The 18,094-nt window shown below is 38.9% G+C and overlaps 1 protein-coding gene across 1 annotated transcript in view; it reads left to right on the top strand.

The window, feature by feature from the left end:
* C3H1orf87 (chromosome 3 C1orf87 homolog) overlaps positions 1-18,094 on the top strand; it is an 83,490-nt gene that overhangs the window by 10,796 nt on the left and 54,600 nt on the right. The window contains 3 exon segments of the mRNA XM_052638165.1: positions 12,817-13,051; positions 16,725-16,865; positions 17,472-17,735. Coding sequence (XP_052494125.1) covers positions 12,817-13,051; positions 16,725-16,865; positions 17,472-17,735 — 640 coding nt within the window.

Raw genomic sequence — 18,094 nt, forward strand, 5'->3', positions numbered from 1 at the left:
CCACATCTCCTGCATTGGCAGGCAGATTCTTTGCCACTGAGCCACCAGGAAGCCAAGATGGAAAGAGGGGGATGTTAATGAGGAGGGAAAAACATTCTTGAGCTAGAGAAAAACAGTGACCTTCAGGCAAGAGACACAAGTAGTTTGAAGCACTCTTACAGGGAGAGCCATCTTCCTGGAGAGCCAGGGCCAAACCAACCAGAATCAGAGGACATGAGAGCTGACCAGCTAATCAGTCCACAGCGGTCAGCTTCTCAGAGTGGAAGAGGAGGCAAGGAAGTAGGAGCAGAGGGAAACATCCAGCAGAGAAGCAATATTTAAACTAGTAAAACCCGGGAAAAGTAAACATCTCAAATAATATAAGACGAGTTAAATAAAGTCGTGTATATCCATACAATGAAAAACTAGATACTTTAAATGTTCTTGTGGAAATATAAACATTGATGGATAAGGTATCCATATGATACTGTCAACTGGAGCAGATTTTAAAAGATCACAACATTTTATAACCACAGTTTGATTTAAGAGTAAAACAAAACTTAAGCTCGTGTGTGTGTGTGTGTGTATCTTACCACATATAGGGTAACCACTTATAATTTTGAGAAAGCACAAATTTATGTTAATGTAGTACGTCTTTTTGAACTTTATTTTTCAGAGCAGTTTAAAATTCATGGAAAAATTGAAAGGAAGATGCACAGATATCCCATATGCCTCCTGCCCTCACACACATGTATCTTTCCCCATTATCAATATCCCTTACCAGAGTGGTGCATTTGTTACAATTCACGAACCTACAGAAGGCGATGGCACCCACTCCAGTACGCTGGCCTGGCAAACCCCATGGACGGAGGAGCCTGGTGGGCTGCAGTCCATGGGGTCGCTAGGAGTCGGACACTACTGAGCAACTTCACTTTCACTTTTCACTTCGATGCATTGGAGAAGGAAATGGCAACCTACTCCAGTGTTCTTGCCTGGAAAATCCTAGGGACAGGGGAGCCTGGTGGGCTGCCATCTATGGGTTTGCACAGAGTCAGACATGACTGAAGTGACTTAGCAGTACCACACTACCGCATCTTAATCACAAAATTCCATGGCTTACCTTAAATTTCACTTTTGGTGTTTTATATTCTGTGGGTTTGCACTAATGTATAATGACATGTGTTCATCATTAGAGTGTCATACAGAGTACTATTGCCCTAAAAATCTGATGCTCTGCCTATTCATCTTCCCCTCCTTTCCTAAAGTGCAGTTTTCAAATACATGGTCTTTTTACATACCCCTGATTTAGTTCAACATAATTAAACAAAATCACATATTAATCATTATTGCTCCTTGTTCCCATAGACCCTGTAGATGTCTCCAGAAGGTATTTGCAGAGATAGGAGAATGGTTTGCGCTACATCCTCTGAGTGTGGATAGAAGCCTTGCCTCAGAACTGTGCCTTAAAGCACGGAGATAACTGATATAGAGGCCAGGCAGTTTCACAGTCATCTTGATTAGAAATGTAAGATTACAAGTGCAAAAGACTTTAAATTTCAAGCCTATAGACAGCATGTTAAAAAGCAAAGACATCACTTTGCCAACAAAGATCTGTATAATTAAAGCTATGGTTTTTCCAGTAGTCATGTATGGATATAAGAACAGGACCATAGAGAAAGTTGAGCACTGAAGAATTGATGCCTTCAAATTGTGGTGAGGACACTTGAGAGTCCCTTGGATAGCAAGGAAATCAAACCAGTCAATCCTAAAGGAAATCAACCCTGAATGTTCATTGGAAGGACTAATACTAAAGCTCCAACACTTTGGCCACCTGATGCAAAGAACCAACTCATTGGAGAAAACCCTGATTCTGGAAAAGATTGAAGACAAAAGGAGAAGAGGGTGGCAGAGGATGAGATGGTTAAATAGCACCTCCAACTCAGTGGACATAAATCTGAGAAACTCTGGGAGATAGTAAAGGACAGGGAAGCCTGACATGCTGCAGTCCATGGCATCACAAAGAGTCAGGCGTGACTTAGCAACTGAACAATAAACAATTGAAACTGTCAACACAAAGATTTTAAAACAACACAGTTTGCACAGCTCCTAGGAATAAGTCACCTGAGGACATTTTGATACAACAATGTTGTAGGTGTTGGGTTTTTTTTGTTTGTTTTTGTAAAATTAAGGAAAATGATTCCAAAGAATTGTGCTTTATCAGAGATTTTAAATACAAATTAATCTACTTTTTTTTAAAGGTAGGTGACTCCTATAACTTGTATTTACAATTATTAGTAAATAAACAAGGCAGCTGGAGAGATTACATTAACTCTCTCTTTTTATCCATTTAAGTAGTATTCCTCAGTTCCTGTGAACTATGAAATGTTGATCCTTTGAACTTTAGTTTTACCTATCAACAAAGAAAGTTTGGGGATCCAAAGGAAAGTTCATCCCTTCTGTACCTGGAATGAGAAAGGTGTTGATAAAGGAGACAGCACTTTGATTTAGGACTAAAACTTACCATTTGTCTTGGGCTAACTGGGAACCAGGCTCGGTGCTAAATATTCAATACATCTTATCTTAATAAGCATTATTTTCCTAATCTCACAGATGAGAAACTGAAAATCAAAGACGTGAAATAACTTACCAGAAGTCACACAAGTTATGTTTGGGGCTAGGACTCAAAACCAGGTCTCTTGGACATATAGCTCACATCCTTAACCATTGCCTGAAATTATGTGTATATTTTGCACAACTGTGGAAAAGACTATCCTTTTTTATTTTCTATGCCATCGTTTATCAAATTTTAGTGTACATAAGAATCATCAGTGATGTTTGATAAGAATTTTCTTGTCCAGCTTTCAGAAATTGTGATTTAGTAAGTTCAGAGTGACCCAAGTTTCTGTCTTATTATCCAGCACCCTGCAGGTGGTCTGAAGTTCAATCACTCTCTTTTTCTCTAAGAACAAGCCCTTCTTTCAGCTTCTGTTATAGAAATAACTTCCTTCATGAATTCATTTCTATTCCTCTTAAGCAGATTCGGTTTGACAGCCCTCTGTGATTATCTCTTTTACATACTCTATATTTTCAGTTATCATTTTATATCATAATTTTCTGTTTAAATGTCTGCTTTCTCCACCTAACTATGAGATATTTGAAGACAACACAGTCTACAGACAGTGAGTGGGTTAGATTCTCACTGCAACCCAAAGAATGTAGTAATGTAGAGCTAAAAAACAAAACAGAAGAAAACCTCCATGGCATAAGTATGTCTAATGCTGTAGAATTGGATTAAGTGTGAAAAGAAGGTTCCAGAAGAGTATGTATATTGGGCTATTATCTCTATGAGTTAATTTATCCAAAGAAAATGAAAACACCATTTGAAAAGATATGCGTATTCCAATGTTTGTAGTAGCACTGTTTACATTAACTGAGAAATGAAAACAACTTAAGTGTCCATCAGCAGATGAATGGATAAAGAAGATGTGGTATACAGGCAATGGAATATTACTCAGCTGTAGAAAAGAATGAAATTTTACCATTTTTGACAGCATGGATAGAACTGGAGGATATTATGCTTAGTGAAATAAGTCAGACGGGGAAAAACAAATACAGTATGTTTTCACTTATATGTGGAATCTAAAGAATAAAACAAATGAACAAATATAGCAAGACAGAAGGAACTCAAAGGTACAGAGAACACACTAGTGGTTGTCAGAGGGCAGAAGGGTTGGAGGAGGAGCAAATAGGTAAAGGGCACTAAGAGGTACAAACTGATAGGTATAAAATATGTATAAAATGTACAGCACAGGAAATATAAACAACATTTTATAATAGTTTTAAATGGAGTAAGTTTTATAATGATAATAAATTACTACAGTGGTAAAAAGTCCGTCTGCCAATGCAGGAGATGCAAGAGACATTGCCTTGATCCCTGGGTCAGGAAGATGCCCTGGAGGAGGAAATGGCAACCACTCCAGTATTCTTGCCTGGAAAATTCCATGGACAGAGGAGCCTGGTGGCTATCATCCATGGAGTCACAAAGAGTCAGACACAACTGATCAACTGAGCATGCACAATGTCAGAAACTAATATCACACTGTAAGTCAATTATACTTCAATTTAAAAAAGAAAATAAAAAGAGGTAAAAATAAATAAATAAATCATACCAAAGAATAATTGGTGATTGAACTGGTTACTAATTTTGCAGCCAAAATGACCCCAATTTCAGACACTATTTTTATTCCGTAAAGCAGTATAGAGTAAATGCCATGAAAAATACAGTTCAATTATTTTCACTGATGTCAGAATGTGGCTCAGTGCTATGATGAGAGAAATGGGATACTTTAGAAATAACTTTGTGAGTGATGAACCCCTTGTCCCTGCTGCTGCTGCTAAGTCACTTCAGTTGTGTCTAACTCTGTGCGACCCCATAGACAGCAGCCCACCAGGCTCCCCTGTCCCTGGGATTCTCCAGGCAAGAACACTGGATTGGGTTGCCATTGCCTTCTCCAATGCATGAAAGTGAAGTCGCTCAGTCGTGTCCGACTCATAGCGACCCCATGGACTGTAGCCCACCAGGCTCCTCCGTCCATGGGATTTTCCAGGCAAGAGTACTGGAGTGGAGTACCATTGCCTTCTCCCTGGAAAGGTACAAATCAAAGCTGAAAGATGGCTACTTAGGTGTTCTGAAAGGGACTTGATGCTTAGGTTGGAAGATGGACTAGGTACTTTTACATGTGTTGTTTTTTATTAACATTTTTTTTTATTTTTATTTTTACTTTATTTTACTTTACAATACTGTATTGGTTTTGCCATACATTGACATGAATCCGCCATGGGTGTACATGAGTTCCCAATCCTGAACCCCTCTCCCACCTCCCACCCCATATAATCTCTCTGGATCATCCCCGTGCACCAGCCCCAAGCATCCTATATCCTGTATCGAACATAGACTGGCGATTTGTTTCTTACATGATAGTATACATGTTTCAGTGCCATTCTCCCAAATCATCCCACCCTCTCCCTCTCCCTCAGAGTCCAAAAGTCCATTCTATACATCTGTGTCTCTTTTGCTGTCTCGCATACAGGGTTATCGTTACCATCTTTCTAAATTCCATATATATGTGTTAGTATACTGTATTGGTGTTTTTCTTTCTGGCTTACTTCACTCTGTATAATCGGCTCCAGTTTCATCCACCTCATTAGAACTGATTCAAATGTATTCTTTTAATGGCTGAGTAATACTCCATTGTGTAAATGTACCACAGCTTTCTTATCCATTCATCTGCTGATGGACATCTAGGTTGTTTCCATGTCCTGGCTATTATAAACAGTGCTGCGATGAACATTGGAGCACCGTAACATGTAAGACAAATGCTAACAAGTATGAAAGGGGAAATTAACAATAACACAATAATAGTGGGAGACCTTAATACCCCACTCACACCTATGGACAGATCAACTAAACAGAAAATTGACAAAGAAACACAAACTTTAAATGATACAATAGACCAGTCAGACCTAATTGATATTTATAGGACATTTCACCCCAAAACAATGAATTTCACCTTTTTCTCAAGTGCGCATGGAACCTTCTCCAGGATAGATCACATCCTGGGCCATAAATCTAGCCTTGATAAATTTAAAAAAATCGAAATCATTCCAAGCATCTTTTCTGACCATAATGCATTAAGATTAGATCTCAATTACAGGAGAAAAACTATTAAAAATTCCAACATATGGAGGCTGAACAACATACTTCTGAATAACCAACAAATCACAGAAGAAATCAAAAAAGAAATCAAAATATGCATAGGAAAAAATGAAAATGAAAACACAACAACCTAAAACCTGTGGGACACAATAAAAGCAGTGCTAAGAGGAAAGTTCATAGCAATACAGGCATACCTCAAGAAACAAGAAAAAAGTCAAATAAATAACCTAACTCTACACCTAAAGCAACTAGAAAAGGGAGAAATGGAGAACCCCAGAGTTAGTAGAAGGAAAGAAATCTTAAAAATTAGGGCAGAAATACATGCAAAAGAAACAAAAGAGACCATAGCAAAAATCAACAAAGCCAAAAGCTGGTTCTTTGAAAGGATAAATAAAATTGACAAACCATTAGCCAGACTCATCAGGAAACAAAGAGAGAAAAATCAAATCAATAAAATTAGAAATGAAAATGGAGAGATCACAACAGACAACACAGAAATACAAAGGATCATAAGAGACTACTATCAGCAGTTGTATGCCAATAAAATGGACAACGTGGAAGAAATGGACAAATTTTTATTAACGTTTTAAAAGAGAATCAACATTCTGTTGTTTAGCAGTAGCCAGTTTATTTATTATGGGTGTGAAATTGAGGAGAGATGTGAAGGAAGGAGTACACACTTTGGAGGCATGCAGACCTGGGTCTGAGTTCTAGGTCTCTACCTATCATCCGTTTATCAATGAGCAATTTACTTAACTTCTCTGGTGATTCGTTTTCATATCTGTACAATGATGACCATAACACCTACCTTTCAGGATTATTAGTAAAACGTGAAAAATGTATGTGAATTTATACACAGTGGCTGACACATAGAAATAAGAATTTAGGGCATGTTAGCTAGCATAATTAAAAGATGAAGAAAGGATTTGGGCATTGGTCAGGAATTAATGTACTTTAAAAATCTTTCTGAAGACTATGGCTCCATGGCGTTAAAGAGTCAAAAAAAACCCTCACACTCCATTACAACAACGTCTTCTAAGTCAGCACTAGCTTTACATTTCAGCTTCCCCATGAAGTTTAGTGAGATTTTCAGCTGCACTCCCCTCCCCAGTTGCATTTTATTTTTTATTTTGTTGTTGTTTTTTTAAAAGAGAAAAGTCTGGTTGTGACGATTATCTGTTATTACTTCCAAACAAGAACATGCTTTCATTTACTGAAATTAGATCCCCATTCACTGTGTTGGCACACTCTGGGCTGTCTCCTCCAGAGGGCTGGAGGCCTGTTAGATGGTACTCAGTTGGAAACTGGCAGCACTGAGTCTCTGCCAAGGCTGGCAGACCTTTAACGTGGCATCTGGTGACCTTTTTGCTGAGCCCCCTGGGTCCTCCATTTGCGATTTGATGTTCTCAGCAGGGGTGTAATCCAAATCAAATGTGAGATCTGGTGAGATGGAGTTGCAGGGGAGGTGGGGCCAGTGTAGGATCTGTACATTGCTTTGGGCAGAGGATGCTGCTAGATACCCTTGCCATGTTTCTTTCTAATCCTGAGAGTCTGAGCTCTAATAGAGGGTAGCACTAAAGTCTAATTCTGAGACTCTGAGCTCTAATAAAAGACTGGTTTGCAGGAAAAGCCCAACGTGAAAGGGAACAATTGGACAATTTTCTCCTCATTTATGTATCATCCAGCCATGCTGTCATTCTCCCTAATTGCTGTAGTTCCCAGATGACACTAAACTTTTCACAGCGCCCCTGAGAGCACCAGCTGAGGTTAGAAGTACATATGAGGAAGTTAGCAGTGTCTTGTTTCCAAGATAGTATTGATAGCATTTTTTTTTTCCTTTTTCTGAAATGGCAAATTTCTATTTTCAACAGTGCAGGTAGATAGCACACAAGCCTAGAAGAAAGAACCGTGAGTTTGTGAACAACATAACAACCAACGCGTGTTGACAAATTGTGCTAACAGCAGACACATGCCATTTCTCAGCTGGGGAGTCTTTTTCATGATAAATTGAAAGTGTTATGCCTGTTGTTGTTTTTTTTAAAGCAGCTTTTACTTTAAACAGATTTAACAGATTATTTTTAATTTTACATACACTATGGCTGTTTTAACAGACAGGCAGTTACATTTCATAGTTCTCAGGCAATTTTATCCTAAGACTGCCCACAAAAGGATTTTAAAGGTCATGAAAGAAAAAATGATTCAACACTCCTTGCCTTCATCCAGAAGAGTTAACTGTTTGCCCCATTACCATTTTTGCTTTTAAATCCTGCACTTCCTGCTTGGTGCCTTCTCTAATTTCTGTTTCTGATATACTCCCTAACTTCCACAGACTTTTTTCCTGACTCTACTGGCACCTGGAACAATCAAGGTGCAACCAGGAAGATTTAGATTTAAATCCTGGCTGTAACTTTGCAAAGCCAGGTAGAATCAGACAATGATATAAACCCTCTGAACCTAAATTGTTCATCCTAAAATGAGAATAATATGAGCACCTACCTATAGGGCTGATCTAAAGGTTAAATAAATGAATGTTTGTAAATGGCTATAATGTGGCTGTCATATACTTACACAGTAATACTATTATTTTTGAAACCCCTGAAAAGTATAATTACTTATTTTTCTTAAGAACTTCAAATAGCACTGATTATTTGTAACATTCTATTGACATTTATTTATATACCAATTAGGTATATTTCTTGTGGTCTTCCCTTATGGCTCAGCTGGTAAAGAATCCGCCTGCAATGTGGGAGACCTGGGTTCGATCCCTGGGTTGGGAAGATCCCCTGGAGAAGGGAAAGGCTACCCACTCCAGGATTCTAGCCTAGAGAATTCCATGGACTGTATGGTCCATGGAGTCACAAAGAGGTGGGCACAACTGAGTGACTTTCACTTTAGTTCACTTAGGTATATTTCATATTATTTATGTAAATCTTATGCCAATTTCCTTTAACACTTTGTAGAAATATACCTATATAATACATAAAGTACACATCATAAGTATACCACTCACTCACTGAATTTTCACAAACATGAAATAGCCTTGAAACAGACATCCAGATCAAGAAACGAATTGGTACCACGTTCCTAGAAACACCTCTGATGTTCCCTTCTGAACTTTATACCTCCCTGCAAAGAACCACTATCCTGACTTCTAGAAACACATTAATATCAGTTGTTAACTTTATTATTCCTATTTTTTGGATAGCCAAATGAAATTAAATTTCTTAAGATCAGAGAGTGTATATTATATGTCTTCTCTCATTGAAGAACTATGTATTAAATATACACTCCCCCAACATTCCCATTTTGCTCTATTGTCGTCCAACTACACCCATCTGACAAATCTCCAGCCCTGGATGAAGCTCACTGTCTGCCTTCCTTGCATCTCCACGAGGACTGCGGAGCATGCATCCTCTCCAGCTGGTGCTGCAAAATCCATGGCCTCCAGCCTTCGAGTGACCACTCGATTGTGTCCAGCCAACCCTCCTTCCTTGTCTGATCAGCTATCTTTATAGCACCTATTTCAAGCCATATGCCCTTAAATTCAGACCTCCTACCCCAACGTTTCCTTTCTTGAGACCCAACAGGTAGTCATACCTTGTTTGTCAGAGAGAAAATTTAAGCAGTCAGCAATTTGGTCAGCCTCCTGTCACCAAATGTTAAAATTTGCCTACATCCTCACCCATCTTCCTGCCACCTGACCCTGAGGTTTCATTTCTATCTCTGTCTTCTCAGTGACATTCCATCTCATTTTCCCAGGGTTCATCTTACGTCATCAATGATATCCTCTCCTTTTCTTTGGTCAGTTGGCTCTTCATTTAAATGTGTTTAAGTCCCTACTGTCTTTAGTTTCATTTATTTAATTTTATTTTTTATTGGAGTATAATTGATTTGTAATGTTGCACCAATCTCTGCTGTCTAGAGAAATGACTCAGCTATATAATATAGACATGTTTTTAATGTCTTTTCCATTCTTTTCTGTTCTTTTCCATAATGGTTTATCACAGGATGTTAAATACAGTTCTCTGTGCTATATTGTAGGATCTTGTTGCTTATTCTTTCTATATATAATAGTTTACATCTGCTAATCCCAAACTCCCAGTCCTTCCCTCCTTTACCCCCCTCCCCACTAGTAGCCATAAGTCTGACCTCTATGTCTATTTCTGTTTTGTAGATAAGCTCATTTGTGCCATATTTTAGATTCCTCATATAAGTGATATCATATGGTATTTGTTTCTCTCTGCCTGACTTACTCCACTTACGATAATTTCTACTTGTATCCACGTGTCACAAATGGCATTATTTTACTCTTTCTTAAGTCTGAGTAGGATTCCATAGTATATGTATATATGCCACATCTTTATCCATTCCTCTGTCAATGGACACCTGGTTTGTTTCCATGTTTTGGCTATTATGAATACTGCTGCTATAAACTAGGGGTGCACGTATATTCTTAAATTACAGTTCTCTCCAGGTACATGCCTGGGAGTAGAATTGCTCGGTCATGTGGTAACTCTATTTTTAGTTTTTTAAGAGGCCTCCACAATGTTTTCCATAGGGACTGTACCAGTTTGCATCCCCACAAGCAGTGTAAGAGGTTTCCCTTTTCTACTCACCCTCTCCAGCATTTGTTATTTGATATTATTTTTTAATGATGACCATTCTCATGGGTGTGAGGTGGTATCTCATTGTAGTTTTGATTTGCATTTCTCTAATAAAGAGCAAGGTTGAACATCTTTTCATGTGCCTATTTGACTATCATATGTCTTCTTTGGAGGAATATCTATTAAGGTCCTCTACCCATTTTTTGATTGGCTTATTTATTTTTGTTGTTGTCGAGTTGTATGAGCTATTTGTATATTTTGGAGACAAACATGACAATAACAAGCCCTATCCGAAACCAGCATTGTACTCCAGTCACCCCATTTCTCTCCTCTCCTGAAGCCACGTTCTTCACTTCCTGTGTTTAGTTTCTGATCCCTCCTCTTTTGTCAGCCCACTTCAGTCTAGCATCCGCCCCTATTGCCTCAGGGAATTCCTCCCGTCAGGTTTCCTGATGACGTCCTTAGGGCTAAACTCAGTGGACACTTTTTAGAACTCACTTTTCTCAACAGCATGTGAGGTGCTGATTATGCCAGCTCTCTGGAAACATTCTCTTCACTTTGTTGCTAAGACCGCACTCTTCTAGTTTTTCTTCTGCCTCACTTAGAATTTCTTCCAAGTCTCCTTTCAGGGCTCTTCACTCTGTAAACATAGGTGTTCCGCTCAGCTCTTTCCTAAGCCTCCTTTGCGTCTCATGCTGCCAGGAGTGAGAGAGGTAATGTAAAAAATGTACATATGCCAATCTTGGCCTTCGTCAAATCAACAAGTGTTGTAGCAGTTGTTTTACGCTCAGATTACATGACATGCTTTAAAATGGGTCCTTTCCACTGCATCAATAATAACAGCTAAAATTTATACAACCTTCTAGGCATAATGCATAGCTATTTTTAAATTTTTATTTTTCTTGATAATAAAAAATATTTCCTCATAGTTTTATTCTATAGTATAATATGGTGTATAGTATAGTATATAATATAGTATAATGTGGGCTTCCCAAGAAGTTCAGTGGTAAAGAATCCACCTGCCAATGCAGGAGATGCTGGTTCGATCCCTGGGTCAAAAAAATCCCCTGGAGAAGGGAATGGCTACCTATTCCAGTGTTCTTGCCTGGAGACCTCCATGGACAGAGGAGCCTGGTGGACTACGGTCCGGGGTCACAAAGAGTTGAACATGACTGAATGACTGACAATAACGCACTACACGTAGTATCATGTGATATCCTGACTGCTGTTAGGAGGCACTTACTGTTTACTTCTGACATATTTCCTTCTACATATATTATGCACTCTCACACAGAGACACATGTGTTTATACATGAGTTTATATAGTTGAGATAATTATATTTTTCATTTATTTGTATAATAAGACATTTTTTCATTAAAATTATTTGTAACTATTTTAATAGCCCCATACATTATCTCATAGGAACATAAAGTGAAACACTCAACACATCCATCTATTAATAAATAGTTTAAAATTTCTCTTTTTCTACATTTTTTACTAAAATAAATTATTAAAAATTTATTTACTAGGTCAAAAATTTTAGCTTCTTGACTCTTTAATATGTTTAGTCTGGTCACCCACTATAAGAATTCTATTTATTTATGTGACCATGAGCATTTGTATTCTTTATTTCCAAAGGAGTTTTCTATATTTAAAACAATACCATGTAATTGCTGTGACTTATGTCTTTCAGTCGGAGAAGGCAATGGCACCCCACTCCAGTACTCTTGCCTGGAAAATTCCATGAACGGAGGAGCCTGGTGGGCTGCAGTCCATGGGGTCGCCAAGAGTCGGACATGACTGAGTGATTTCACTTTGAATTTTCACTTTCATGCATTGGAGAAGGAAACGGCAACCCACTCCAGTGTTCTTGCCTGGAGAATCCCAGGGACGGGGGAGCCTGGTGGGCTGCTGTCTATGGGGTTGCACAGAGTCAGACATCACTGAAGCGACTTTGCAGCAGCAGCAGCAGCATATCTTTTAGTTATTAAGCAAAGTTGCATAATTTGTAGATTTTTTGTTTTTATATAAATTTCTTTGAGTCATTCCTACAATTTTTCCCCTCTATTTAATATTAAAATTAAATGGAGGACTACTGAGAGAAAAAGAAGCCTTACGGCGAGACAATTAAGGAGAGACACAGAGCAGAACTGGAGCTGGCAAAATGCCTTGACTTTCTTCTTTTTCTAGTTGTAAACACTGAAAATACCTGTTAGACGTTTAAGGAAGAAAGATAAGTAATAACCTTTAGGGTTCATCTTTGAAACTGCCATTTCTTACAGTAAGGCTGTTAGAGCAGATGGATAGATTGTAAGGAAGCTGTAAAGCCTGAGAAAATAACATGGTTTCTCTGTGGCAAATGATCCCTAGACAAATAACTAACGTTTACTTCTTCATTCAGTCATGCTAGTTACCAATATTCCCACCACCAGACTAACACCTGCCTTTTCTTATGCCAGTTTAGTGCAGGTGGAGTGTGCCCTGAGTAACAAAGTACAAAACTTGTTTCTTTGCAGCAAGGAGAACCAGAACTTGAAGGCAGAAACTCAAACAGTGCTCCAGAAATCAGTGACCGGTGATGCAAAGCAGATCGGTGGAGACCCACCAGCTCCGATTGATCCCACAGATCATCAAATCAATCATGACCCAGATGATGTGAAAAAGAGCAAGCACCAAGAGAACAACCAGAAACGAGAGGACAATGGGAAACTCCTAACAGGAACATTCAGTTGTAGATTTCTGGATGGCAAAGTGAGTAACAAATTCCTCAACTTTTCTTGGTAATTGGCTAGGAAATTCAGTTGGGTTGGAAACAGACTCACATCAACAAATGCTTGTCCTAATGGTAATTAATCAAATAGAATCAAAATCATTTTTTAAAACTGAAAATGAATTTTGAGGTCATTCTGTATATTGCATCTTCACTGACTGCTAACTGAATTGGTCAACCTACTCTGTCACTAAACGATAGTTATACAGTGATGCATCATCACTTGTGCAAATTTGGGGTGTGTTAGAGGAGGAGGGTATGTCTGCTTTAACGTTTTAGGAAAAGATAATTTATTTTCAAAATCCAATGAAACAATGCCTAGATATCAAAAAATTATCAGCCCTAAACTATATTGATAGAAGTGTTGATACATTATCACTGTCCTCTGCTAAGAATCAACCAAACAATCCACAACAGATTAACTTGAAAATGATGACTCTAAATGATTATTAATTTGTAATTAAAAAGCAAGAGTAGCAGCAATAGAAAACTGGACTCAATTAAGACCAACTAATGATTCATTGGTAACAAAGTACCATTTCAAAAAATTGCTGAAATTGCAATTAAACAAATATATAGAGGAGGAGTTTTGCAGCCCCGCCAAGAATGAAGTGACAGTCGGATATTTTAGTAGAATACTGAATTAAAGTCTGCAGTAAACGCTAACATAACTATCATTAGTTTATGATTTTAATAGCCCTTTCTAAATCACTCAGATGCTCACTAGTTTTCAGTCATGAGAATATAAAAGCCTGTGGATTTGTGATCTTTTATTCATTAGAACTCTGCAAAAATTACAATATGGAGTGGCTACCAGTTCACCAATGGACCTCAGACCATGATCTGCAAGGTCTCAAACACTGGGGACTTCGCATTTTTCTCCTAAAATTTTTATTGATCCTTCTAACTATAACGTATTATATAGTCATGTAGAAATTTTGGAAAATGGAAGAATATAAATAAGAAAAATAAAATGCAAAGAAAAATAATAGTTTATTTCTTTCTCATCTTTTTTCATGCATAGATACCAAATATGAATCATCACATATATGTTCTTTGTCATCCTGGTCTATTCACTTCATATCAAGAATTCTCCCCCAGCTTCAAAAAATTCATCCTAAGCATTATGTTTAATGTCCCTGTGAGAGTCATACTCAGAAGTAACACTTAGATAGAATTTGCTATGTGCCAGGCACTATTCTAGCTTCCCTGGTGACTGAGACAGTAAGGAATCTGCCCTCAGTGCAGAAGATCCAAGTTCAATTCCTGGGTCAAGAAGATCCCCTGGAGAAGGGAATGGCAACCCACTCCAGTATTCTTGCTTGGAGAATTCCATGGACAGAGGAGTGGGCTACAGTCCATGGGGTCACAAAGAGTCAGACACGACTGAGTGACTAACACATACCCAGAGGCACTATTCAAAGCTCTTTACATATATTAACTAACTTACTACTCCCAAGCACTCAGTGAGGTAGGAACTTTCATTATCTTCAGATCATAGACGAAGGAACTGAAAAACAAAGAAATCAAGTCTTTGCCCAGGTCATAAAGCTGAGAAGTGGCAGAGCCACAGCTGAGGTCCAGATTCTAGGGCCTTAATCCCCAAACTATATTCATTCATTTCTATGGATATAACATGTCTCATGTAATCCCTATTGATGGGCATTTAAGTCATTTCTAGCTTTTCTCTTATAAATGAAAGTTTGTTTGACCCTCTTTCTACCCATTTGGGATACAATGTCTGCATTAGCCACTGTAACAGGCAGAGTGTTTACTGGGTAAGGTGTTCTTGGACCTCCATGGTCTGGATTCTTTACTAGCTCTGCAGTGCCAGAAGGAGACAATTTGTCCCTCCCCTCCCAGGATTCAAGAGGTTTCTTAAGGGAGGCTCAGCAGGGCTAACACCCACCGAGCAAACACAGCAAGACCTCATGGGAAGTGTGGGGCCTGACTAATTGGTTCTGTGTGCCGAGTGTAGGATTCCGGCTGACCAGGTGGCAGCCACAGCTGCCTGGTACAGAGACGCTCATTACCGCCTTGACTAAGCGAAAGAAGTGAAAGAAGTAAGCCAATCAGAGCTCCTAGATTCTTATTCTTTACATATAGACAAAAAAATAAGCTTTCCTGTCTGGGATGTAGCAGGCAGTCTGCACTGGCTGAATTTGCTCTAAAACAAAAGTAAACGTGGGTTAAGGACAGGCAAGTGTGAAACTCTGTTCTAAATTACAGGTAAACTCGAAGATAACATTAGGAGGAGGTAAGTAAAGCTGAAAATGTTAAGGGAAGCAATAGTAAGATATCTTATAAATCAGCAAATACAAACTCTCATTTCACAAATGAATAATAAGAGGCCCAGAGAACTTAAATGATGTTTCAAGATCTCACAGACAGAGCCTGGCTCTTCTCACTGCCAGCCCTAGGATCTTTTGTCTCTGAAATTCTCTCCTTATACATTTTAAAAAATACATATATGCTGTTTACACCGTTTCTCAGAAGTATCGGCTCTGCTTTCTCTCAGAAAATAAAACAGAATCTGTGACTAGCGGCAAACTCAGTAGCACAGTTTCAAAAATAAAATTAAAGTGTGCTTTTTGCATCTGGCAGCATGAGAGTGAAAGTGTTAGTGCTTTAATTTTAATAATTATCACAGTTGATTGGTAGTACTTTCCTTTCAAAGCCACTTTGCTTGTTTTGTCTTGCTTTTCCTCCACAACTGCCTGTTCTAGAAGTCTGCCACTCCTGCTCACTCAGCCCACTCTAGAGAGCCTTTTGATTTTTCTTTAAAATGTTTAATCACTATAAACCCTCCAGGTTGCTATTTATACTGATAGGTTATTCAATATAAACTATCAAATGGGTATGGACACTCAGTTTTCAGTGAATCCCTCTCATAATGTCTCCTTTCAATGACCTGATATTAAATATTGCCATGTGGTTAAATTTGTACCCAGGATTTCCTTTTAATCAGGTATGGTGAGGTAACAGATAAAGAGACAACTGCCTTTGAAAGAACTTGTGACTTACATTTCCCAGGGAAAGCGGGTATGCCACACTGTGCAGGGCCACATGTGGAAGCACCAAGGTCAATCAGGAGGCAGAAGAGTAAGGGAAAAGCACGGGCCACAGCCTTTACTGGGGTTTCCATGGGAAGGGTAATGAGGGCAGGGTAAACAGATTAGAACTGGCTGGTTTGAGCAACTCCAGTGAGTGGGCTTTGGGTCGAGGGGCTATCCCCAGTCTGATATGTGGACCTAGGTTCATTTGGGACAGGGGAAATATTGAGTTGGTATGTGAGTTAGATAAGGGAGGTGGTTAGAGATATGGATTTAGGGTTGATTGGTTTGCATATGAAAGACGTGTTTGCAGGCTTACTTTTTCTTTGTCACAGACACCTTTCATCATGCACAAATGAAAATGTGTCTAACTACCCATTTATTTATCAAACTTGTGTCAACTGCATAATGCTGAAATTAATGTTGAGATAAGCTTTCTTCTTGGAGGATTAAATGACTCAGTGACCACGGGGCTTGAAGTCTTTTGAATGGGAATATGTTTTAAGAATTGGTTGGCTCACTCATATTTTCCTTTTTTTTTTTCTCTTTCTCTTCCCCATCCCTTCTGATCCTTACTACCATTTATCTTTGCTTCTTTAAGGTTTCCAACCAGCCAAATGTCTGCTGTATCTCTCAACCAACTGGAGACCAGTCCCTGTCCTATATCCATGGCCTCCCCAGGAGAAACTTTAGAGACTGGTCCTTAGAACAAATGGCAAGGAGCAGCTCTGACCAACCCAAGGTGTGTATCGTAGGAGTTGTTGAGCTGTTTTCTATTGTAGATGAAGGGGTATTATTTGTCGACTGTGTATTTAGATGTGGAACAATAATAAGATGGTCTAAGATAGACTGGTGGGTACCACACCTGATGGTCTAAGATAGACTGGTTGGGTACCACACCTGATATGTCTCATCAGCTTCCCTGGGAGCCCACAGGCAAACCTCAAATGTTCTACCTGACCATTGCATCTTCCTTCCCTCTTCCTCCTCCCAGATCCCAGTCTTTAAGATTTATCATTCTAAATTCTCATATAATAAAAAAGTATTTTGTAAAAGACAAATGATATACCTTAAGGAACCTTCTATCAGAGTATGTACTCTGAAATGATTTGCTTCTTTTCTTCACCTGAAGGAAAAGATCTTGAGACATTATAAGCTAATGAATACATCCAGATTGAATGCTTACTTCCAAGTATAAGTATTCTTCCTATTCGGGACAAGGCCTGAGTGTGGAGGCTCTAATACCAACTCAAGTACTCTTCTGCTTCCTTGCACTGGTCTTCAGTCACTTTGGTTTAGAGCCCTGTTAATTTGTTGCCGTTGTTGCCATTGTTTGTTGTCGTTTCAGGATATTGGCCGGAGACCAAGTGGAACAACAAGAGAAGACACTTTCCTTCTTGCCCTGGTCAGAAGAGAACTCAAGTCTCTTCCTTTGAGTTCTGGCTTATTAGACAAACTTCAGAAAGAGCTGAAGATACTGGATCCTGTCTCTTCAGGATTTCTTCTCCACTCTCAGCTGAGCCACCTCTTCTTAAGGCTTGAAGTCCCTCTGCAGTTGCCAACAGTCAAGATCCTTTGCCAGAGATTTTCTAGGGGGACCTCTCCTGAAATGGTAGGACCATCTTGCTACTTTCAGTATGAGTTCCCTTTGTTTATTTGACCTGTACCCACCAGAGTGACAGAATCAAAAGGTAAGTTTCTTTCTTGAAAATAACCTTTGCCATTGACCCCTAAGATACAAAGCCTATTTATAGTCACATGTAGAAATCTCTAGTCAGATAAGACCCAAATAGGAGATAGATTTAGCTGCTTTGTTGTTGTTGTTGTTGTTGCTCAGTTGCCCAGTCATGTCCGACTCTTTGTGACCCCATGGACTGCAGCACACCAGGCCTCCCTCTCCCCCACCATCTCCCGGAGTTGGCCCAAGTTCATGTTCATTGCATCAGTAATGCAGTCCAGCCATCTCATCCG

The sequence above is a fragment of the Budorcas taxicolor genome, chromosome 3 (genome assembly GCF_023091745.1).
Source record: "Budorcas taxicolor isolate Tak-1 chromosome 3, Takin1.1, whole genome shotgun sequence".
NCBI classification, from domain to species: domain Eukaryota; kingdom Metazoa; phylum Chordata; class Mammalia; order Artiodactyla; family Bovidae; genus Budorcas; species Budorcas taxicolor.